The following is a 25,699-nucleotide window of genomic DNA, read 5'->3' as shown; positions in this document are numbered from 1 at the left end:
GACTTTGATGGAATGCTCTGCGGGTGTCACGTTGCGTTTGCAGAGCCCCTGATGTGGCTAAACAGTAGAAACCCCCCACAAGTGACCCCATTTTGGAAACTAGACCCCGAAAGGAACTTATCTAGATGTGAGGTGAGCACGTTGAACCCCCAAGTGCTTCACAGAAGTTTATAACGCAGAGCCGTGAAAATAATAAATACGTTTTCTTTCCTCAAAAATAATTTTTTAGCCCAGACTTTTTTATTTTCTCAAGGGTTACAGGAGAAATTGGACCACAAAAGTTGTTGTCCAGTTTCTCCTGAGTACGCTGATACCCCATGAGTGGGGGTAAACCACTGTTTGGGCACACGTCAGGGCTCGGAAGTGAGGGAGCACCATTTGACTTTTTGAATACAAGATTGGCTGGAATCAATGGTGGCGCCATGTTGCGTTTGGAGACCCCCTGATGTGCCTAAACAGTGGTAACCCCTCAATTCTACCTCCAACACACCCCTAACCCTTATCCCAACTGTAGCCGTAACCCTAATCACAACCCTAACCCCAACACACCCCTAACCACAACCCTAACACACCCCTAACCCTAACCACAACCCTAATTCCAACCCAACCCTAAGGCTATGTGCCAACGTTGCGGATTCGTATGAGATTTTTCAGCACCATTTTTGAAAAATCCGCGGGTAAAAGGCACTGCGTTTTACCTGCGGATTTACCGCGGATTGCCAGTGTTTTTTGTGCGGATTTCACCTGTGGATTCCTATTGAGGAACAGGTTTAAAACGCTGCGGAATCCGCACAAAGAATTGACATGCTGCGGAAAATACAACGCAGGGTTTCCCCGCGGTATTTTCCGCACCATGGGCACAGCGGATTTGGTTTTCCATGTTTACATGGTACTGTACACCTGATGGAACACTGCTGCGAATCCGCAGCCAAATCCGCACCGTGTGCACATAGCCTAATTCTAAAGGTATGTGCACACGCTGCGGAAAACGGTTCAATGTAAACCTATGGGAAACAAAAATCGCTGTACACATGCTGCAGAAAAACTGCACGGAAACGCAGCGGTTTACATTCCGCAGCATGTCACTTTCTGTGGATTCCACAGCGGTTTTACAACTGCTCCAATAGAAAATCGCAGTTGTAAAACCGCAGTGAAATGCGTAGAAAAACCGCGGTAAATCCACAGCGGTTTAGCCCTGCGGATTTATCAAATCCTCTGCGGAAAAATCCGCAGAGGACCAGAATACGTGTGCACATCCCGAACCCTAACCCTACCCCTAGTTCTTACCCCAACATTAGTGGAAAACAAAAAATTCTTTATTTTTTTTTTTTTTATTGTCCCTACCTATGGGGGTGACAAAGGGGGGGGGGGGGGGGGTCATTTACTATTTTTTTTATTTTGATCACTGAGATCTCAGTGATCAAAACTCACTTTGGAACGAATCTGCCAGCCGGCAGATTCGGCGGGCGCACTGCAAATGCGCCCGCCATTTTGGAACATGGCGGCGCCCAGGAAAGACGGCCGGACCCCGGGAGGCCAGGTAAGTATAAGGGGGGGGGGGGAAGATCAGGGCACGGGGGGGGTGGATCGGAGCATGGGAGGGGTGGATCGGAACACGGGGGGGTGGATTGGAGCACGGGGTGGGGGATCGCTGTGCGGGGGGGGGGAATCGCTGTGCGGGGCGGGGGGTGATCGGAGTGCAGGGGGGTTGGATTGGAGCACGGGGGGTGGGATTGGAGCACGGGGGAGCGGAGCACAGGACGGAGGGGAGCGGACCACAGATCGGGGGGCTGGGGGGGCGATCGGTGGGGTGGGGGCACATAAGTGGTTCCAGCCATGGCCGATGATATTGCAGCATCGGCCATGGCTGGATTGTAATTTTTCACCAGTTTTTTAGGTGAAATATTACAAATCGCTCTGATTGGCAGTTTCACTTTCAACAGCCAATCAGAGCGATCGTAGCCATGGGGGGGGGGGGGGGGTGAAGCCACCCCCCCCTGGGCTAAACTACCACTCCCCCTGTCCCTGCAGATCGGGTGAAATGGGAGTTAACCCTTTCACCCGATCTGCAGGGACGCGATCTTTCCATGATGCATATGCTGCGTCATGGGTCGGAATGGCACCGACTTTCATGACGCAGCGTATGCGTCAAAGGTCGGGAAGGGGTTAAAGGTTCTTCAAAGTAGCCACCTTTTGCTTTCATGACTGCTTTGCAGACTCTTGGCATTCTCTTGATGGGCTTCAAGTTGTAGTCACCGGGAATGGTCTTCCAACAATCTTGAAGGAGTTCCCAGAGATGCTCAGCACTTGTTGGCCCTTTTGCCTTCACTCTGCGGTCCAGCTCATCCCAAACCATCTCGGTTGGGTTCAGGTCTGGTGACTGTGGAGGCCAGGTCATCTGGAGTAGCCCCCATCACTCTCCTTCTTGGTCAAATAGCCCTTACACAGCCTGGAGGTGTTTGGGGTCATTGTTGAAAAATAAATGATGGTCCAACTAAACACAAACCGGATGGAATAGCATGCTGCTGCAAGAGGCTGTGGTAGCCATGCTGGTTCAGTATGCCCTCAATTTTTAATAAATCCCCAACAGTGTCACCAGCAAAGCCCCCCCACACCATCACACCTCCTCTTCCATGCTTCACAGTGGGAACCAGGCATGTAGAGTCCATCCGTTCACCTTTTCTGCGTCGCACAAAGACACGGAGGTTGGAACCAAAGGTCTCAAATTTGGACTCATCAGACCAAAGCACAGATTCCCACTGGTCTAATGTCCATTCCTTGTGTTCTTTAACCCAAACAAGTTTCTTCTGCTTGTTGCCTGTCCTTAGCAGTGGTTTCCTAGCAGCTATTTTACCATGAAGGCCTGCTGCACAAAGTCTCCTCTTAACAGTTGTTGTAGAGATGTGTCTGCTGCTAGAACTCTGTGTGGCATTGACCTGGTCTCTAATCTGAGCTGCTGTTAACCTGCGATTTCTGAGGCTGGTGACTCGGATAAACTTATCTTCAGAAGCAGAGGTGACTCTTGGTCTTCCTTTCCTGGGGCGGTCCTCATGTGAGCCAGTTTCTTTGTAGCGCTTGATGGTTTTTGCCACTGCACTTGGGGACACTTTCAAAGTTTTCCCAATTTTTCGGACTGAGTGACCTTCATTTCTTAAAGTAATGATGGCCACTTGTTTTTCTTTACTTAGCTGCTTTTTTCTTGCCATATACAAATTCTAACAGTCTATTCAGTAGGACTATCAGCTGTGTATCCACCAGACTTCTGCACAACACATCTGATGGTCTCAACCCCATTTATAAGGCAAGAAATCCCACTTATTAAACCTGACAGGGTACACCTGAGAAGTGAAAACCATTCCCGGTGACTACCTCTGGTAGCTCATCAAGAGAATGCCAAGAGTGTGCAAGGCAGTCATCAAAGCAAAAGGTGGCTACTTTGAAGAACCTAGAATATAAGACATAATTTCAGTTGTTTCACTTTTTTTGTTAAGTATATAATTCCACATGTGTTAATTCATAGTTTTGATGCCTTCAGTGTGAATGTACAATTTTCATAGTCATGACAATACAGAAAAATCTTTAAATGAGGTGTGTCCAAACTTTTGGTCTGTACTGTATATTTGTAAGCAAATATATTTTTCATAAAGAAATGTTTGCAAACATTGCATTAACCCATTTTAATTACTATTTTATGCTTCATTTCACAAAAACTACAAGAACACTGGTGGCACCTTCCCTTTAACACCGTGTTGCTCGGTGAAGCCTGCACGGATCCAGCATCTTGCTTGTGGTGAATTGGATGGAGGTTTGGGAATGTGGAGACATGCAGTCCTTGATCTTTCTGTCATATTCCTCAGACTATTATCCTGCCATTAAAGAATCCCGCAGCCGTGAAAGGGGGGACTGTGCAATGTTAGGTAGGTAGTCTCATTTCCATGATGCAGGTAGAACATTGCACCTCTCATCCCATAGTGGATCCTAGCACCATCTCGCACAGAAATGTTGTGCATAGCCCACATCATCCCCATGATGGAAACCATAATCCATCAGACCGGGCCGCCACCTCATACTCAAGTGCCCATTGTAGGCGCTAACAAACACGGACAAGGGTCAGCATGGACAGGGACCGGCCCGCAGCGGCACAAGGGAACTGTCACTCTTCTGTAGGATTGGATCAGACGTCTTCCCTCTAGACTCACATAAATGATCCCCGGGCGCCCAGAACTCTGACCCTGCTTCCTTTTGGCTTTTCTTCCATGGTCGATATAAACCACTGCATACCAGGAAATTCACTTAAGACGCCCCGGAACCCCTATATCAGGAGCCCACCACCACACCTGCTCTTTTGGAGACAGACCCTCGTACCCAGTCATCAATATTTGACCCAAGTCAGATCCTCCCGCTTGCTCATATTTCCTGCTTCCAATAAAGCGTCAAGAAATGACTCAGTCGTTCCTGCAAATAAAGTGTGTGAATGCCAACTATTATTGCACAAAATATAATATAAATGCGTTTATAATAATAAAATACCCAAAAGGTGTTCAAATTATTTAACCCCTTATAAAGCCAGTTAATCCATAGGGTAAATATGAAAAACTTTTAACATCGGAATCATAGCACAGGTGAAGGCAATGGATGACCACGGTCCACAAACCCCACCCTGGTCCCCAACGTGAGCTCATGAGAAATTTCATGCTGGTGAGACAATTCTTCAGAATGGACCAAGATCCGTCTCAAGCAATCTACTCCGATAATTAGAGCTTTGTATGTGCCCTGCCCAGAGGGTTCAACAGCAAGTATGCCAAAGAGAGAGAGGGGGGGGGGGAATATATATATATATACCCACATCTGATCTGTATATATCAAGAGCCTCAGACTTAACTCAGGAACGGATTGTGAAACCCCCAAGAGGTTGTGTAGTGGCAAGAAAGTTGAAACTTTTCCCAACTGGCAAGTCCACCATCACTGCTAAAGTTTGGACGCAGGATAAAAGCTTTTGTTCAACAAAAAAAAATAAAAAATATATATATATATATAAATAAAACCCCTCAATTAAAACCGTTCTATAGGATAAGGAAGTTTCCCTGTGGTCCGAGGACAGCATTGAGAACTACAGCACATTTATGAACACTGGAGGCTCCACAGGAATCCTTGAAAGTCCATCATCATCGCCACCACAAAGTTCTGTGAGCTGGTAAGACAGGAAAGTGGAGATAGAGGTGTAGAGCTGCCATAAAGTAGCCTGGGTGATGGATGGACGTTACCAAGATGATGGTTCCTGGAAAGCTTCTTGGCAGGCATTTCTACAGGTAAGATACACACGTTGGCTTTGGTCTTGGCAACCAGTTGAATTCTGCTCAAATCCAATGTTAGGAACAGGTTTGACAGGGAAAAAAACCCAAAACTAATTCCTGCCCATACGGGTGGTCAGAGCACTGGATTCTGAGTAGTTCCAGAAGTCTGGACTTAGTTTTTGATTAGAGACCATCTTGTGTATTTTGAATAAAAATCCAAAACTATGAAGTGGTTAGGAAAGACCCGAGAGGAGGAAATAAAAACCTGATATATATTTATTGAAGTCCAGACATTGGAGTGGATGGTTATCTTCCCGAGAACATTTTTTTTCTTAGTCTTTGTGCTTAAAGAAAAAAAAAAAAAAAAAAAAAAAAAAAAAAATCTTGTGGAAAGATCTACAAACTGAAATCCCAAGACTTGGACAATGAAACAGGGATCTGGGGGAGAAGATCAGGGCGTCTGTGTCCTAATACACTGGGGTGATAGAACTTCTTGTCTGAGTTGTAGAGGTCATTTTTATCATTACTGCCGTATAATTTCTTCTGCTGATTAGGGGGCAAAGATGATCACCCACTCTGATGTCCAGGGATAGTGAAGGCAAGGGCAAAAAAACAAAAAAAAAAAAACAAAAAACAAGTTGCCATGTGATTCAAAGATGTTCAAGAGGTCTCAACCCAGATCAGCCAAGGAAGCAGCAATAATCCTGTCCACGATGGAGCCTATATAAGCTTTTGCTCAGTCTCTAGGTCTTAAGATCTGAGATCTCTTGATACAAGTCCTTGTAATTGGAGAAATCAGTAGTGGAAATGCAGTAAGGAGTGAAACCTCCAGGTAAAGTTGTTCAGCTAGTCCAGTGTTCCCCAAAACTCCAGTCTTCAGGGGCCCACCAGATCATGCTCTCTTTAGTATTGCACAGGCCTTAGAGCCCACAGCCATTTGATGCCTCGATGCTTCCATCACCTGTACAATATTATGGGAATCTTTATATCCAATCAGTTGGGGCTGTGAGATTGAGTCTCCAGAATATTTGGCCACTGACTGCAGGGAGGATTGTACCTAGACCAATCCAGAGGTGGGGAGTCTAAAGTGAAGGTGGTGGTCTCGTAATAAGTAGGGTTGGAGGAGCCAAGGCCAGCCCGGTTATACCATCCCAGTTGTTACAGAGATACAGACACATGGGTGATGTTTTATGTCATTTATTTTCCTGTAAGAAAAATTATAAAATATGCAGAGATACAAGACTGCATATTCCTACAGGACGCTGCAGACCTCGAGGAGTCAGCGGACAGACATGAGCTCCGTGACGTCACATACAGACCAGACGTACGCAGAACAGCAAAACCCAGATATACTCTTGGGGAAAAGGTTACACTAATCATCCATAAAAGTTACTTCATCGGCTAAACTGGGGCAGTAATATCGCTGCCGATACCAAAGTAGTGGCGTTCAGTAGACCTTGTGTAGGAAAGATGGAAACACCGACATTGATAACCGCAGCTCGGACGCTGCACGTACCCATCAGGTATAGTGGTTGCACAAAAGTAGAGACGAGCGCTTATTCCAAAAACTGACAGTGGGACTCCTGTGCACAGATTGCTACTGGTAAGTGAATGTGGATACAGTGTGAGTCTGCACAGAACGACTGGTCATACCAAGCACAGGTGCTTAGAGCACCCGACGGTAGACGTTCATGTGCACCTTCCACCCGCTTGTTTTCCATCCATCTCTGCTCATAAAGAGAAAGAGGAGGACTACGGGGATAAAGTGAAATAGTGGGAGTGTGCACTTAAGTGTTTGATGGTGCACCGAGCGCCTGCTGTGAGGAACAGTCGTTCTGTGCTGACAGAATCCTTTCAAGACGCAAAGTGACCGAACACCACAGTGCAGAGAGGTGGTGCAGTTTCTGGATGAGAAGTCATGTATTTTTTCTTCTAGACTTTAATGGAGAATCCAGCTGTTTTCTGCAGATAGTAATGGAAAAAAAAAAATCCCCAGTATAGATAAACCTCATTTAAACAGCATGATAATAGACCAATTATGTAGACTCACTACTTGTATCCTGTATTATACTCCAGAGCTGCACTCACTAATCTGCTGGTGATGCACTGTTACAAAAGATTCTTCTGCCTGATCTTGTGATAAATGTACTAGGTTATGCTTTTTTGGCAGTCAGAAGGAGGGGGAAAAGCAAAAAAAAAAAAAAAAAAAAAAAAAAAAAAAGCCATCATTGGAAGAGAACTGGGTTAGACAACGACTCCACCAGCAGAACAGTGAGTGCAGCTCTGAGGTATAATACAGGATGCAGCTCCAGGTCGGTGCAGGATGATACCAAGCACAGCGGTTCTGATTATGTAGATTAACGATATATTAAGTGTGCAAAACCCGAAAATTAAGTGCACAAAGTTGTCTCTGGTCCTGGGTCACACACACCTATCGAACATGTCATTACTACATAATCAGGACTTCAGATTTGTTCCCCCCACCCTAATATAAAAGGGGTATAGGTTAAAACCTAAAACTTGCTTATATACACGAATCCATGATTCAATAAGAACTCCCAAACTGAGAAAGGGTAAAAAAAAAAAAAAAAAAAAAAAAAGTATAAAAATTGAGTACAGGATAAAACTAACAAGACCTCCACACGTGTTCCCCTGAGGGGGTCTCCGCACCATGCACAGCTAGTTAAAAACGGGGTGGATCTCTGAAGATCCTGCTGTGCGTTGTGATTGACCATTTTTGTCCCGTGAACCCTGCCAAATGTGAGTCAGTGGCAGTTGAAGAGTGCAAGCTGCAGACAGAACAGCCCAGAGTTTAAGGATTTACATGTGGCTGCACCAGGCAGTCACAAATAAATCCACTTTCCCAGCTCTGTGCATTGCAGGAACACCGTCTGCTCCACCTCTGGGGTCCGTTCAAGTCTGGAACATTTGTAAAGGTTCCCGGGCGGTGGACAGTACATACAGTGCGTTCAGAGCTTCTTCAGACGGCTGTACAGCTCCCGCTTACTCTTCTCTCCCGCCCACGTCCGGCTTTTCATGCGAAACTTCCGCAAATCTTCTTTAAAGTCTTCGTGGTGCATGGGACGGTAATTTTCTGGATCACAATGAGACTGAAGAGGAAAATAAATAAATAAAAACCAGTATGCAAGAAAAGACAGTCCAGGAGGGCCAAACATGACACACCCTGCTAATGGGGACTTGCACTATAATATGGAGTAGATCTATGTGTAGACTGGATGACCACAGCTGTGAAGTGCCAATCTGCTAACTTCAGAGCAGACAGACCTCACTGGACAGAACCTGCTCAGAAATTGCTCTACAAAGTGCATTTAAAGGCAGCCTGAAGATTTTAGAGATATTTCTGTACAAAGACAAATTTTTAAATAGTCAGAATATCTATGATAAAAGTTTAAAAGCTAAACAAACCATGAAAAGCTTAAAAAAATTTTTTTTAAAATATATATAAAAAAAAACCAAGTTACCCTGCACTTCTGGAAGAAATCCTTGTAGCCCCCCAACAGGATGTATAGCTCGGGGTAGTGCAGGTGGGGGTACTCGTTCAGGTCTCGATCTTTCTCGCGCACAAACTTGCACCTGTTATAGAAACGGAATATTCAGATTAAATTATAAACTTTATTTCTAGAGTCGGGGGAAGAATGGCAGAGACTAACAGCAGGCGACAAAGCATTTAATCTACACAATGCTCCAACTACAGGACTAGATCTGCTGGCAGAGTCAGAGTACAAGATACGACAACCACATTCTGACAGCAAGCAGATCATGAAAACGGCAAAGAATTGAAATAAGAAGCTACAACTCACATTCTGGGTCCTCGCTCGGAGGAGAACTCGCAGTGGAAGATGATAATCACTCGCTTGGATCCTTGTGGCAGGATGGGAGTCTTCAGGAGAAGATCTTCTACCTCTTGCTCCATATACAGATTGATGGCTCCCTGCAAAATAGATTTTAATCCTGCATCAGCCGAGGGATGATTGAAAACTGTCTACTGCACACCTTCTTGCCAAAACGTAGTGGCTAAAGCCTGGTATCCACGTGCCAATGACAAGCACTTTAGTGTTTAGGATAATACTGAGATCTGGTACCACACCTATCTATGCCAGGCTCAGCATGCTCAAGACATTTCATGGACATTGATCTGCTTTCACTAAAAGCTCATTATGCAGCTACAAATAATCGAGAGGCAAAAATCTATTGCTTGAACCAAAACAATTGCAGCAGTCAGCAATGATCTTGAAGATAACCAATGGTCTATACAAGCCCGTGTAACTTCCTTAAAAAAGCTTTTGATGTTGACAGGCAATGAGTTGAGTGGTTATTCTCTGTATGCAATCCTCTTCAAAAGGATGCAACTTGTGTGACCCCCAAAACAGCTGGCGCCCAACATGGGACTAGGACGAGGCGTCCAGATGACAGCCGCACCTAAACAGACCACACCACAAGGTGAAGACTGCAGCTCGGTATAAAGTAATAAAGTTATTTATCTTGCCTAGCACCCTTCTGTCTCCATGCAGGTGTAGAGACAGTAGGCTGTCACTGACGAGTCCTAACCTGAACCCAGTCATAAGCGTTTCCTTGTCTGCACAAATGAAGGTCTTAGCCAGACAGAAAAGATGGATACATTGTCAGTAGATAATCCACCACTCTGGTTCCAGCCTCTGATCTGGCTGATGACCAACATTTCCCACCCAAAACTGCCTAAGATCTGAATCCCAGCTGCAACACGGACAGATGGATAATTAAAATGAAGCTATTGCAGTCTCCCGGTTTAGGACGCATACGTTGAGACGACCTTGTTATTTCGGCCTCAGACTGGAAGATAACGAGGACTCTGGGTGCGCCCTTCACAAGAGAGGAGACCAGTTAAAAACTGTTCTTAGATAGGTATCCAGGGCTAAGTGTCCAGATTGAACAGTAATGGCCGGATAATGTTAGAGAATCCAGAAGGGACATAAATTCCATTCAGCGGCTTGAGAACGCACTAAGATAACAGCTCTAAATCCAGGAGGTAACATTACTACAGGAGATTACATAGTCCCGTATATACAGCCTTCGGGTGTAGAAGAAATCAGGAGCAGTTCAGAGAGGAAACGACCCCAACAGAAGCAGCAGCAGAATTACAGCATTTAAGATTCAGATTATAACATGGCGGTAACCATTCAGTACCAACAGTACACGCCAAAAGCACTAGTGGCGGAAAGAGAAGGGAGGAAGCATGTGAAAAATGCCTATCAGAAAAAAATAATCGCTACATCTAATATAGCTCAATTTCATAAAAAAAAAAAAAAAAAAAAAAAGGAACAATTGGTTATCTTTCCGTTTAAATACCGTTCTTAAATAACTTTGCAGATTCGCATATAGAGAATGTGATTGGATAGTTATCGTAATGTCACCATATCCCCTATCCTCTTCCCTTCCCTAATCCCCATAACGTTGTGTTAATTATTAAGAATTTAATGTCAATAAGATGTAATGCTTGACACAATTTGTAAATAAATAAAAATTTATGTTTCAAAAAAATAAAAAAGAAAAATGTAAACACCCTACTCAAAATGTCAGGGCCATTACCTCCTGGAGGAAGGCTAGATGAGAAGGAATGGAAGGATGCATTAATAGAGAACTCCTTAGGAAACATGACGCCCTAACAGAACAGCAAGAATGAGAGAAGACAGAAAAAGATGTTTATACCAGATGTTCCACTTAGCGCATCCAAACAGTCCAGACTGACCCAAGATGCCCAGAAATGGACAACCATGGTCTGCCACAGACCCTAGACTGGCATGACCCCTGCTCCATCTGTGGGGCGCCACATCCACACAGACCTACCTCTCTGTACCCGGTTATCACAGATGGCACATCAGACTCAGAAACTTAGCTCCAGTGACTACTGAAATCAGTCCCAATGGGGAGGGGCAAAGCCACCCTGTGGAGGCATATGCCCTTTACAATGACATTCAAATCAGCCCCTGCTATTACACAAGAGAATAAAGGTACCGTCACACATAGCGACGCTGCAGCGATACCGACAACGATCCGGATCGCTGCAGCGTCGCTGTTTGGTCGCTGGAGAGCTGTCACACAGACAGCTCTCCAGCGACCAACGATCCCGAGGTCCCCGGTAACCAGGGTAAACATCGGGTAAGCGCAGGGCCACGCTTAGTAACCCAATGTTTACCCTGGTTACCATCCTAAAAAGTAAAAAAAACAAACGCTATATACTTACCTACCGCTGTCTGTCCTCGGCGCTCTGCTTCTCTGGTCTGGCTGTGAGCTCCGGGCAGCCAGAAAGCAGAGCGGTGACGTCACCGCTCTGCTTTCCGGCTGACCGACGCTCACAGCCAGAGCAGGAGGAGAGCAGAGCACAGCGCTGGAGGACAGACGGCTGTAGGTAAGTATGTAGTGTTTGTTTTTTACTTTTAGGATGGTAACCAGGGTAAACATCAGGTTACTAAGCGCGGCCCTGCGCTTAGTTACCCGATGTTTACCCTGGTTACCAGCAAAGACATCGCTGAATCGGTGTCACACGCCGATTCAGCGATGTCTACGGGGAGTCCAGCGACGAAATAAAGTTCTGGACTTTCTTCCCCGACCAGCGATCTCCCAGCAGGGGCCTGATCGCTGCTGCCTGTCACACTGGACGATATCGCTAGCGAGGACGCTGCAACGTCACGGATCGCTAGCGATATCGTCTAGTGTGACAGTACCTTAATGCTCATGAACAGTTGACCATACCCAGACACAAACCATGATAATGAGCCAGATACAGATAACACGCTCTGCCTCATGAATGGACTCCCTGAAATCAAGGCAGGAGATTTTTGCCAGTGATGCGACCGGCTCTGGAGCCAGAGTATCCACAAAGAGTGGCTGATATGTGCAGCAGGACAGGATTTCCTCTGTAAATGTTTTACCCAGGATAAGGACAGCTTGGCGGATCAGGCCACTTCTCTGCAGGAGGTCATGCAACAAGAAAGGAGAAAATAGAGGAGTTCTTCCACTGACTGAATCAGATGTTTGTAGATCTGATTCTATGAGTGGGAGAAATCCCATAAGCAAATCTGAATAAAGGCTTTTGTTCAAGGCCTCTGGAACTTAAGAGGAAAGTTAGACTACAAGACCCGGATACCGAAAACTGGATATGGACGACCTCTTCCGAGTGGAAGTGAACCAAAAGCCAAGCCTCCTTGTACCAACCTTCTAGTGGCACAAAATCTTCAGTGGAACATGGAAGGGTCACCTGCTACAACTGCGGCAAAGCGGGACATCTGAAGAGGAACCTGGACAGCAGAGGCAGCCACCCCAGGGACCACAAGGCCCCAAAACACAAAGCCACATCCAGAGCTGCATTCAAAAACGCATGATAAAGCGGACAGACTTGGCTAAAGATAAAGTGAGCAGGCATCTTAGCAGGGAGCGTTTAAGGTGACAGCACAAGCCTGCAGGTGACCAGAGAAGACAACCAGCTCAAAGCTGCGGTTAACCCCCTGAGGAGGGTCCAATAAAGAGGTAAATGACCTATAAAGTTTTACAGCAAAAGAATAGACCAGAGACTCACCCTTATGTGTCCCCCGTTGTACTCATACGGGTATCTGCAGTCAATGATCACACAGCGATCAATAAGAGAATCGTACCGCCCGGTCAGGATCAGCGCCATCTGCAGGAGATAAGACATCAGTACAGGAGCCACAATCCAGCTCACAGGCGCGCGCCTCCGCACTGCGATGCACTCACCATCTCCGGAGTGATGTATTTCAGCTCCTGATGTCTGCCGCTCACCGTTGGAAATAAAAACGCCTAAGAAGTGGAGAAAATTAAATAAAGATATACACACAGGGTACAAGGTTATAAATCCAGAGCACAAGTTCTGATAGTCATTGCACAGTGTTGCAAGCGCGCCTCCATGCTACACTGCGCAAAACTATTGCAGTCGATTTGAGAGACGTTGGCGCAGTCTGGATCATCAAATCGTTTGGGCAGCAATGTCCATGACCAAACGAAAAAGCAGGTACTACATAAAGTGCTTTTTGTACATTACAGCACCCTTAATGAAAAAAGTGTTAATGATGCATATTGCTTCACTTACAATGGACAGATGACAGTTTAAATGCTAAAAAAGGAAGCAATTTTTTTTATTGGCGGGGTGGGGGTTAGGCTAGGTTCACATTGCGTTATGTGAACCTGTTTAACGGACTACGTTACACCGCGGCATAACGTAGTCCGTTAACGCCGCCATTGCTTGTAATGGCGAACGCATCGCTAGCGCACGCCCACATTGGCCATACGCTAGCGATGTGCTGTCATTTGAGTGATGGACCTCGAACGCTGCTTGCAGCATTCGGTCCGTTCCTCGCTAGCGCAGATCGGGCATCTGCGCTAGCGGGATCAGCTAACATGATCCCTTTTGGGACATTGCATTAGCGCAGTCCGTAGAGCTATGCGCTAGACAGACTGCCCTAACACAGTGTGAACCTAGCCTTAAGACTAGATTGAACATCGTGTGCCTTTACCTTTGAGAAGTCTCCAATAAGATCTCTTTGGTCACCATCTAATATACTTTCAATAGTTTCTTTAGAAAAGGACTTCGACCGCATCAGACACGGACCCTGTAAGATAAAGTAGGTCGGTCATTGTTCACCAGCAGGCGGCAGCCCACCTGTAGAATGACGTAGATCTGGGGATTTATTATGATGGAATATAGGCTGAACTGGATGGACAAATGTCTTTTTTCGGCCTTACTAACTATGTTACTATGTTACCTATCGTTATATCAGACCCTCACCTTCTCAAGCTCATTATCCTCTGTCACCTCGAACATGCTGCGGCGCCTCTTGATTTTCTCCGGAATATCTCCGTGAGCAATCTCTGGCCTCTTTGTAGCAAGTCTACCAGAAGGACAGGATCCAACATCGTAACACTGGAGGGGGCAGAAGCGCACGACTTATAACTGGTCAACATGAGCTGTATGTAATAAAGTAAAGAAATGGAGCAAGAACTTACCAGCTTGGGGCGACTCAAGACCAAGGGAGCGGTCCATAGACTGGCAACACCGCAAGGGATCTCAGCATCGGTCTAGAAGACGACATTTCAGGGTAATCCATTATAATCCTGAAGCTTTAACAATTAACCCCATCCTCCCAAAAAGATGGAGCCCCGTAACTATCCATAGCTTTATTGAAGCAAATGCTGATACATGGTATGTAGGCATGTATGTAGGTAGGTATGCACACAGCCAAACTTTTTTTTTTTGTTTAAATAGTTTTTTTATTGAAAGCAAACATGCACAATACAATTTATGCACTGTCCAGTATTTTACAAAAATTTTAACATTTTCCAAACCCCCAACAATCCCAACCATACCCAAACCTCCCCCTCCCCTGACAGCTCCTTCCCAGTTATACTTTTGTTACCAGTATTGATGGTTCCTTGAGCCATTTGACTCACTTATGTTCGCTTGTTCCTTTGGCACTCTTCCTTTCAGAGGCTCTCACTCTCCCATTTCCCATAACTATTCATCCCAGCTCGAGCCACGGAGACCACATTTTGTCAAACGTTTCTATTTTCCCACGTCTTTTATAGACCCCCTTTTCCAGATTGAGACCATGTTTAACATAATTCAGGAATTCACCCCTCGTAGGCGGTTCCTCCTTGATCCAGTTCCTTGCTATTACCTTCCTTGCCATGTATAATAGCCTAGCTATTGCTATCTTCCAGATGTTATCCACTCTAATTTCCTCTACATATCCTAGTATACACACTATCGGATCTCTCGGCACTCTGCATTTATACGCCCCTTCCACACGGCTCATTACCACCAACCAGAAAGCAACCAGTCTTGGACATGTCCACATCATGTGGTATATTCCTGCATTCCCATTCTTACATCTCGGGCATTCAGAGTCAGCACGCAACCCCGCTCTGCACAACACTTCCGGTGATTTATAGACTCTGTGCAAGATGTACAGCTGCGATAGTCTATACGGCTCGCTCAGCGACACTCGTGGAACCGACTCCAACACCGACTCCCAGGTTTCATCCTCCATTGGGCCTAAATCTTTCCCATTTCGCTCTCGCTTTTAAAGGGAAGTCTAACAAATATGCATGTAGAAGGTCCTTATAAAGGGTGGTAATGACTCCCCTTGTGGACCCTTCCCCACACACGTATTCCAGAACTATGTCCTCTTGGATCTCAACACCACCGCTCCTGTTTTGAGCTTTAAAAGCATGTTTCATCTGAGCATATTGATACTCCCCAGTCGGTCTCAGTCCAAACTCCCCTTGCAGCTGCGAAAAGGACTTTAATCCTCGTTGTTGAACTATCTGAGCCACCAAGTGGATTCCTTTGGCCCTCCACTCCGTCAGCACTCCAAGGGCCGCAAACTCAACCAAATTATTATTAAACCATATCGGTGTAAATTTAGTCAGCCCCGTAACCCCCCGAATCTGTCGCAGTCTGGTCCATACACAGCCAAACTTTGACTTGCAGCACTCTGGCTATGCTATGGATGAGCACGTGCTCATTTACATATACAATTAATACTCACTGCACAAGTCATTTTGGAGACTTACTACCTGCAGGACCTTACCTCCTGATCATCTCCATCCAACATGTCCAGGAAGCCATCATCACTGCTCTCCGTTGTGGTAGAAGTGCAAGAGGACTTTCTTGACAAGGCCAGATCGTGCCTTCTGGATGCAGAGTCCTTCCCAGGAGAAGAAAACTGCAAATGGAAATGTTTTGAGACATATCGCAAATGCTGAATTGGGTACTAAACTTTATGGCACATCCACAGACTGCAGATGTGACTGGCTCTGTACGCAGCGCTGCCATTCTCTGCATGGCGGACAGGCGCAGGAGCCACCTGCCATGCACCATTGTGGCCTGGAAATTAGACTATTGCATGCAGAAATTATTCCACATGGAAAGAAGTAGGCCAATTAGGATTCTGTAAGGAGTCTGAGAGGGCAGCAGGTGTAAATGCACTCATATGAGCTTAGTCTAGGAGTCCCACCGGCAGTGGGTCAGTCGTAAGGAAGCATTGCCGGCAGCTCACCATACATCCTGGAGCCGATTTCTGCCTTTGCACAAGCACTTCCTTGCCCTCTACCTGGCACCGTGGGCGTGTGAAGCTTTGGAAGTTTGGTCTGGCTGGGATCTTGAATTGGAATGGTTCCTAGAAACAAGGAAACTAAAGTGAATAAACTGCAGAACACAAGGGTCAGAGTCTGAACCAGTGAGTAGCTATAACGTCCGGTCATTTACAACCTGCAGAAATACAGAACCAGAGAATAAATGGATTCTGTGCACAAAGGAAGTGGTTGGTATAAATGTTAAGTTTGCAAGTAGCAGATCAGATATATATTTCTGCTCTCTCAGTATTTATTCTTGCTGTCAGTGAATGAACCATCATTCTGACCACAAAAGCTGAAGGTTTGTTGCATTACATCAGTAATGTGAAGCCTGGAGCACAGGATGACAGCAATGTATGGCAACAAGATCCGTTATGAAGCCTCTGGTGTCGTTCTGCTTATATGTGAACAGGAACGAGGACATTCACTGACCACAAGCAGAGATCTTGCCAATGGAAAAAAAAAAAAAAAAAAAAGTGTGACTACTGTATTGTGACACATTACTCACATTTTCTTTGTTCTCGTCATCACCAAAGTGAAATACTTCACAATCCAGCGAATCAGAAAGATTTCTCTTGAAGGCCGGGCTGGAACCAAGGAATTTTTGCTGCAGGAGGAAAAAAAAAAAAAAAAAAAAGATAAAAATCAATCAGAAAGCAAAAGATATTTAGCAAAAAGATTTACATCAGGAAAGTGGAGTCTCTACAACACAAAGCTGAGCGCCATTATAACACTACATAAATGAATGTCCCCCCAACTTTAACCCTTACTCATCTGATTATACATCATGGAAGAATAGTCAAATGCAAAAATACCAATAGTATGAACTGCACAACCCATAAACTACATTTCATCCGGTCTATTGTGTTGAGATTAAGGAACAAGCATATTAAATGTCTCTAGCCAGCTAATCCGACACCATTAAGCATTTAATCCAACCTCCCCCTTCCTACTGTTTCCCCAAATGTATCTGTGTTCCCTTTATATAGACCCATTTTCCACTAAACAAAGTGCTGTTTAGACCTCCCACTATTTCTTCTATTAGGAGGGGCATTATTTGCCAACCAATGCCTATAGTCCTAGTCTGATCTAGAATCTGGGCTATTGGAAATAGTATAGGAGGCGAGCCCTAACCTCCCCCACCGTATAGGAGGCGAGCCCCTAACCTCTACCACATACCCTGGGAGCTACAGAAATAGAGGTTAATAATCCTGATATCAGCTACCATTATCTTCCTCCAGCCCAGATAGATGAGTACAGGCACGCCTGGAAGAAGCTACGGCGAAACGTACGTTGGGGGGTGGTGATATCACCTTTGGTCCTGGCACTTGGTCCCTGTCTCAGTGCTCCTCAAATTTTACTCTACATGCAGTTAACGTTTCTTATTTTACATCCCTAGGTGTCTGAGGTGTTAATATTCTGTTAGGCTACGTTCAGACTAGCGTTGTGCGCCGATGCGTCGGCGACGCAACGCACGCAAAAAGCCTGCAAAAACGCTGCGTTTTGCGACGCGTGCGTCGTTTTTTGCCGAAAATCGGACGCAAGAAAAATGCAACTTGTTGCGTTTTCTTGGTCCGACGCTTGCAGCAAAAAAGACGCATGCGTCGCAAAACGCAACAAACAAAAACGCATGCGTCCCCCATGTTAAACATAGGGGCGCATGACGCGTGCGTCGCCTGACGCACACTAGCACAACGCTAGTCTGAACGTAGCCTAATATACTTGAATCTTCCCTTTTATGAGCCTGATAATATCTACATACTTCTAGACCTTTTTTATTATTAGGACCTGGCCTTAAGTCACTAGTTCTAGGTGTTCTTATAGGGGTTTAATTCCTTATGCTTAACATATAGAAAGTCCATTTTACTTCACATTAATTTTATTCTCCGTTACTGAACATTAGTGCTGCATATTACTACTCTTATTCTGTGTATACTGAGGCGAGGGCTCCCCCTACTGGACAATTGGTTAATTTTTTGTAATATTTATAATAAAGCTGTATATTTTAACCAATATGTAGTTCGCTTCTTTGGACTTTTTGTAAGCAAGTCGGTGGTAACATTATCTGAAGTGCCGTAGCTGATGCTCTATATGGAATATTTCTGATGAGACGAGTACAGGACAAGAACATATGGAATTAATCTGCCCCCCCCCCCCACATACTGGACCCCGATCATCTGCCCCAATGCCCATTCTACACCATATTCTAGCAGTGCTGCAGGCAGTTGTGTATAAAGAAAAGCCTCTATGGGTCGTATTTATAGATCTTTTTCCCGGTGACTCCAGGATATCCTCCCACATCCCTCTCCCATTTAGGTTTATCTGTAGCCATAGTATCTCCCAAAATATGTAATAGAATTACAGAGATGAGACCGCTCTGCAGTTATCACCGAGTCCAGAGTCCCACTCAGAGAAATGGTCAAATCTGAGACCCCTGAGCCTTAACGCCGTGTCACAATGGTAGCCATCCGAGACCCCCGAGCTTTCCCAGACAAATACCCCAACAACTGAGATGATTCAGCCCTAGACAAGTGCAATTTATAATAAACTGCACATATCTTCCAATGTCAGTAACATAGAAGTCTGCACCTCTGATTTATCAATATCACATCACATTTTCTTGGGCCTGCGCCATCCTTGCAGGTAGCAGACCATAGAAAGGTTCTATAAACATTAGCCACTTGTTCTATATGTAAAGGTTTTAGTTGACCAAAATTCCTTTAAGGATTTGATTATACAAAGAGTGAAACTGTCTCTGCAGAGCGGTGTAAACATTGAATAAAAAAAAAAAAAGTTAATTACCGGCAGGGATCGTCTCCTTCCCAGAGGCAACTTCGCACTAGAAAGAAAATAAATTTATCATAAATTAACCATCTTTAGATTAAGGGAATATGTCTCAGGCCGGAGTCAAATTTGTGTTTTGCTGTTCCAACTACAGAACATAAATCCACCTCATAAGCACACACATTTTTCCAGGTGGATTGCACAAACCCCCATCCAGCGTTTCCCTGCGCGTCTTCAGATAGTAAAGTCTATGTGCATAGACCCCGGGAGAGCTGGGGTTATAGTAAGAGCCTCAGAGTAACACAGGGAGCGATTGCACTTTACATCCATCCCTTGGCATCTGGTTTGTTCTCAGACAGTGGCCACGGAGTATAACCCCCACCAGACAGCTGCAGTTTCCTTTGGTACCCTGGAGGCACAGGACTGCACAAGAGCAGAAGCAAAGCGGAATCTACGGAGGGACTCCATCTTAAAAAACAAAAAAAAACCCACACCACTACGTGAGGGTCCAGCAATTGTTCCTTTATGCCACTTCGCATTGTCTTTACCACGAGGGCAGTGTGGTCACAGGGAGATATATAGAGCAGCCCAAGGACGCGCCGGAGGATCCCGAGAGACACTGCCCTTTGTAAAGAACAAAACGTTAGCAGCTAGATGGGCTCTGGAAGCATATGGTGGAGAACGAAATAACTGTACTCCGAGGAAAGGAGCAGGAGAAGGCCGGGGTCACTTGTGAGTGTAATACGAGATACTCACATCGATACCCGGCACCGGAGCGTGCGGCTCCATGTATTTCTACGCAGCTGAACGCTCCGGTCTCCAGTGCCAGGTATTGACGAGTTTCTCTCATTGCACTTGCAAGTGACCACGGCCTTAATACAAGAAACTGGCAACGGGTCCTTAAAGTTTGTTGCATTTGATCAGTGTTGGAAAAAAAAAAAAATTTCCAAATTAATACTGAAGTTGTGTCACCTACTTTATAACTCGTCCAGAATCGAGCAGAGCCTTCTCAAACCTGAAACCAGAGAGAACTAGCGTTAGTCCTGAGCGGTGAAGTGCGGGTTTACACGTTACGACAGTTAGGCCACCAGTAGATGGTGCAGCGCACGGCCATCACGGTGCTCAGCAGCACATACCGGTCACACCGGATGACAAGCTGGCGGAACCAAGACTTTGTATGAACTAATAGCGTCACCTGAGGCTGGATGGACTCCCTGCCCACTACTCTGGTAGAGCTGGTTGGAGTCCATACCTTACACATTAATATGTTGTCTTGCGATTCGTCTAACATCTACGTTATAGTTATAATATTTTGTATTTATTCTTCTTTTATTTTGACTATGCACCTTGTCAGGAATATTGCCGCTTACCCCTCATCAGTTGTGTGCCATGTAGGCAGCTCTGCATGAAGAGAAGATTATTTTATCTATATTTCCCTGCCTTGCACTTTCCTTCTTTTTTCCATTACATTTAGTCTCATCTTATTACACTTCCCCACCTTGTTTAGGAAACTCGTCGTTACTTTGATAAAACTGACGTCATGTGCGGATTTAAGATTTGTTACTGCAAAAAAAAGGCGCTTTTTTTATCTGCAGACTTTTTCTTTCGATCGTTCAAATCTTTTGGGAAAAGTCTGCACATAAGAAGCATACACAATAAAAGCCAACCAGTGATGACCACCACAGGGGTCTTCAGCAGAACCCCCTCCACCCCCGATCACCACACCCATACTTCCTACCATAAGTGTAAGGTGCATAGGACAGAGGAGGGGAGCACAGAAGCAAATACTGATGGAGGCACTTACGTCTCTTCTAGGTCCTTTAAGTTCCTTGCTCTGGGGGATTCAAGACCAAGACCTGAAAGGAAAACAAAGCGAATAATCCACTGACGTGGCTGCCAGGTAATCAGACTGTGGATGTGACCGCAGCTCCGCAGGGATCCCGACAGGACCCATGATAGCGGCCATATTGGTCAGCAAACACTGCTCCTCAAAGCAGATTACTTCCTATTCCCCAAGAATCCACATGCTTTACAGCCGACAAGCACCAATTACAAATGAGGGAGTTATAAGGGTTAAAAGTTGACCAGCAATTTCTCATTTTTACAACAATTTTATTTTAGGGACCACATCACATTTGAAGTCATTTTGAGGGGTCTATATGATAGAATGGTGTCACACTTGGGTATTTTCTAAAAACTGCACCCCTCAAGGTTCTCAAAACCACAATCAAGAAGTTTATTAACCCTTCACGTGCGTCACAGGAATTTTTAAATAAAAATGAACATTTAACTTTAACAAAAGATTTACTTCAGCCCCAATTTGTTTTATTTTTATCAAGGGTAACAGGAGAAAATGGACACCAAAAGTTGTTGTACAATTTGTCCTGAGTACACCGATACTGCATATGTTGGGGTAAACCCCTGTTTGGGCACACGGGGAGAGCTCGGAAGGGAAGGAGCGCCATTTCTTTTTCAACGCAGAATTGGCTGGAATTGAGATCGGACGCCATGTTGCGTTTGGAGAGCCCCTGATGTGCCTAAACAGTGAAAACCCCCCAATTATAACTGAAACCCTAATCCAAACACACCCCTAACCCTAATCCCAATGGTAACCCTAACCACACCCCTAACCCTGACACACCCCTAATCCCAACCGTAAGTGTAAAACAAACCCCAACCCTAACTTTAGCCCCAACATGAAAATAAATACATTTTTTTAATTTTTCCCTAACTAAGGGGGTGACGAAGGGGGGTTTGATTTACTTTTATAGTGGGTTTTTTAGCGGATTTTTATGATTGGCAGCCGTCACACAATAAAAGACGCTTATTATTGCAAAAAAATATTTTTTTGCGTTACAACATTTTGAGAGCTATAATTTTTCCATATTTTGGTCCACAGAGTCATGTGAGGTCTTGTTTTTTGCGGGACGAGTTGACGTTTTTATTGGTAACATTTTTTGGGCACGTGACGTTTTTTGATCGCTTTTTATTCTGATTTTTGCGAGGCAGAATGACCAAAAATTCCCTGCAGGACCCAGATGCAGCCCCACGGCCATTTTGGATCCGGGCCTGCTGCAGGGAGGAAGGTAGGAGACCCTCGGAGCAATGTGATCACATCACGCTGCTCCGGGGGTCTTAGGGAAGCCCCCTCCCTGCACGATGCTTCCCTATACTGCCGGAACACTGCGATCATGTTTGATCGCAGTGTGCCGGGGGTTAATGTGCGGGGGTGGTCCTTGACCGCTCCTGGCACATAGCTGACATCCGACCACGATCGTCCACGTTCCCGTGAGCGTGGCTGATCGCGCTGGATGTACTATTCCGCCCTTGGGAAGTAGGGCCCACCCCACATGGATGGAATAGTATGTCCAATGACAGAAAGGGATTAAAAAGAAAGGATTTTTTTTTTTTTTAAGTCTAAATCACCCCTCTGCATGAAGTGACTGATGGGAAGAAGATCCGGTACCACGAGCGCCATTCATCTATTGCAGAGGTTATACTGAGCCCCCGGGAGAAAGAAGGGAAAACAATAAGGTCAGAAAGTTATAAATTATTACCGGCATCCACAGAGTCAGAGGAGTCTGTTCTTTGAAAAGAAAAGCGGTCGGAGAGCTTCCTCTTTGGGGTTTCACATTGACTGCAAGAAAAATAAAAAAATTATTGTATAAGTAATGAGAGACATCCACAGGTTACAGTCAGCAAACTCAGCAAGACTGCAGAATAGTGAGTGCAGCTCTGGAGTATAATACAGGATGTAACTCAGGATCAGTAATGTAATGTGTGTACACAGTGACTGCACCAGCAGAATAGTGAGTGCAGCTCTGGGGTATAATACAGGAGGTAACTCAGGATCAGTAATGTATGTATACAGTGACTGCACCAGCAGAATAGTGAGTGCAGCTCTGGGGTATAATACAGGATGTAACTCAGGATCAGTAATGTAATGTATGTACACAGTGACTGCACCAGCAGAATAGTGAGTGCAGCTCTGGAGTATAATACAGGATGTAACTCAGGATCAGTAATGTATGTACACAGTGACTGCACCAGCAGAATAGTGAGTGCAGCTCTGGGGTATAATACAGGAGGTAACTCAGGATCAGTAATGTAATGTATGTACACAGTGACTGCACCAGCAGAATAGTGAGTGCAGCTCTGGAGTATAATACAGGATGTAACTCAGGATCAGTAATGTAATGTATGTACACAGTGACTGCACCAGCAGAATAGTGAGTGCAGCTCTGGGGTATAATACAGGATGTAACTCAGGATCAGTAATGTAATGTATGTACACAGTGACTGCACCAGCAGAATAGCGAGTGCGGCTCTGGGGTATAATACAGGATGTGACTCAGGATCAGTAATGTATGTACACAGTGACAGCACCAGCAGAATAGTGAGTGCAGCTCTGGAGTATAATACAGGATGTGACTCAGGATCAGTAATGTATGTACACAGTGACAGCACCAGCAGAATAGCGAGTGCAGCTCTGGAGTATAATACAGGATGTAACTCAGGATCAGTAATGTATGTACACAGTGACAGCACCAGCAGAATAGCGAGTGCAGCTCTGGAGTATAATACAGGATGTAACTCAGGATCAGTAATGTAATGTATGTACACAGTGACTGCACCAGCAGAATAGTGAGTGCAGCTCTGGAGTATAATACAGGAGGTAACTCAGGGTCAGTAATGTAATGTATGTACACAGTGACTGCACCAGCAGAATAGTGAGTGCAGCTCTGGGGTTTAATACAGGATGTAACTCAGGATCAGTAATGTAATGTATGTACACAGTGACTGCACCAGCAGAATAGTGAGTGCAGCTCTGGAGTATAATACAGGATGTAACTCAGGATCAGTAATGTAATGTATGTACACAGTGACTGCACCAGCAGAATAGTGAGTGCAGCTCTGGGGTATAATACAGGATGTAACTCAGGATCAGTAATGTAATGTATGTACACAGTGACTGCACCAGCAGAATAGTGAGTGCAGCTCTGGGGTATAATACAGGATGTAACTCAGGATCAGTAATGTAATGTATGTACACAGTGACTGCACCAGCAGAATAGTGAGTGCAGCTCTGGAGTATAATACAGGATGTAACTCAGGATCAGTAATGTAATGTATGTACACAGTGACTGCACCAGCAGAATAGTGAGTGCAGCTCTGGAGTATAATACAGGATGTAACTCAGGATCAGTAATGTAATGTATGTACACAGTGACTGCACCAGCAGAATAGTGAGTGCAGCTCTGGGGTATAATACAGGATGTAACTCAGGATCAGTAATGTAATGTAATGTATGTACACAGTGACTGCACCAGCAGAATAGTGAGTGCAGCTCTGGAGTATAATACAGGAGGTAACTCAGGATCAGTAATGTAATGTATGTGCACAGTGACTGCACCAGCAGAATAGTGAGTGCAGCTCTGGGGTATAATACAGGATGTAACTCAGGGTCAGTAATGTAATGTATGTACACAGTGACTGCACCAGCAGAATAGTGAGTGCAGCTCTGGGGTATAATACAGGATGTAACTCAGGATCAGTAATGTATGTACACAGTGACTGCACCAGCAGAATAGTGAGTGCAGCTCTGGGGTATAATGGGGGCATCTCGGGGTCCGCACAGAACCTGCACTCTTCCCCTCCCCCCAGGAACATGTGTTGCACGTTACCTCCCCAGGCCTGCTAGCCGGTCCATGTTGAGAGCCAGGTTGGAGACCGGAGACGCGGCGGTGTCCGCCTCACAGGAGAACAGGGCCTTCACCACGGGCAGTCCTGAGAGGCGGCTTCCTTCCCTGACATGAGCTGGGGCCGAGCGGTACGTCTCCATCCTTGCACAGAAAGCTTTGCGGTCGGGCACAATAACTATAAAGCAAAGTATCCACAGATCAGTGACTCCCCATAAACACAGAGCAGAGATAAATCTTATGTGTCACATACACGCGATCGGTCAGAAAGAAAGCCAATTAAACATTTTGTTTCACAGCTATAAATATACTTATTTGGTAGTGAGGTCGGTCACAGAAAAAAAATAGAGAGGAGGCCCCGGCCGTGACAGACGCACAACTCGTACCTTACCGGCGCTCACTGCAACCTCCGAGATCTCAGGTGCACCAGGACTCCGCTAAGCAACCTCACGGCAGGACAAACGAAGACTCTACCGGGCTCGGCCCGCAGCTCCCTTCTTAACCCTCACCGACCACCATTTCCACCGCCCAGCCCGCCTTGGATTTGGCGCCATAAACGAATAACCAATCAGAACTCAGAACGACAAAACCATCCAGCCAATCAAATGCTGAATTAAAAGCCATCCCCACAGCCACGGTCTAATCGATGGCGCCAGTCATTGAAGCCATTGATTGGTTAATGAAGGAGAAAAGACTTGAGTGGCAGCTACTGCATCCAATAAAATCCAAAGTAGTCTATCACGTGATCTATGAGTGACAGAACATTTATCCAATAGT

At 45.3% G+C, this 25,699-nt stretch overlaps 1 protein-coding gene across 2 annotated transcripts; it reads right to left on the bottom strand.

The window, feature by feature from the left end:
• Positions 1-6,475: 6,475 nt before the first annotated feature.
• On the bottom strand, positions 6,476-25,474 carry CDC25A (cell division cycle 25A). 2 transcript variants are annotated; one of them, XM_069729220.1, is made up of 17 exons: positions 25,309-25,474; positions 24,908-25,100; positions 22,781-22,860; positions 21,028-21,079; positions 20,200-20,238; positions 19,242-19,278; positions 16,948-17,046; positions 16,364-16,483; positions 15,896-16,030; positions 14,310-14,381; positions 14,092-14,226; positions 13,820-13,915; positions 13,044-13,106; positions 12,868-12,966; positions 9,116-9,246; positions 8,777-8,888; positions 6,476-8,404 (listed from the first exon to the last, which is right to left on the bottom strand). In XM_069729220.1, exons 2-17 carry the CDS (start codon positions 25,063-25,065, stop codon positions 8,264-8,266), a joined length of 1,569 nt encoding a protein of 522 aa, XP_069585321.1. In that variant the 5' UTR covers positions 25,066-25,100; positions 25,309-25,474; the 3' UTR covers positions 6,476-8,263. The 2 variants fall into 2 exon arrangements, with proteins under 2 accessions (XP_069585321.1, XP_069585322.1); XM_069729221.1 differs by having other exon boundaries at positions 25,314-25,474.
• Between the last annotated feature and the right edge of the window lie 225 nt (positions 25,475-25,699).

This window comes from Ranitomeya imitator, chromosome 6 (genome assembly GCF_032444005.1).
Source record: "Ranitomeya imitator isolate aRanImi1 chromosome 6, aRanImi1.pri, whole genome shotgun sequence".
NCBI lineage: Eukaryota > Metazoa > Chordata > Amphibia > Anura > Dendrobatidae > Ranitomeya > Ranitomeya imitator.
This window is presented reverse-complemented; position numbering and strand designations above follow the sequence as displayed.

What these genes read in the sequence shown, in the direction of transcription:
- CDC25A (XM_069729220.1), bottom strand. Translation starts at nt 25,065, where the DNA reads ATGGAGACGTACCGCTCGGCCCCAGCTCATGTCAGGGAAGGAAGCCGC. An exon ending in TCTTGAGTCGCCCCAAGCTG is followed by an intron (nt 14,227 to 14,309) that starts GTAAGTTCTTGC and finishes TGCCCCCTCCAG; the next exon opens with TGTTACGATGTTGGATCCTG. An exon ending in AATACATCACTCCGGAGATG is followed by an intron (nt 12,967 to 13,043) that starts GTGAGTGCATCG and finishes TATCTCCTGCAG; the next exon opens with ATGGCGCTGATCCTGACCGG.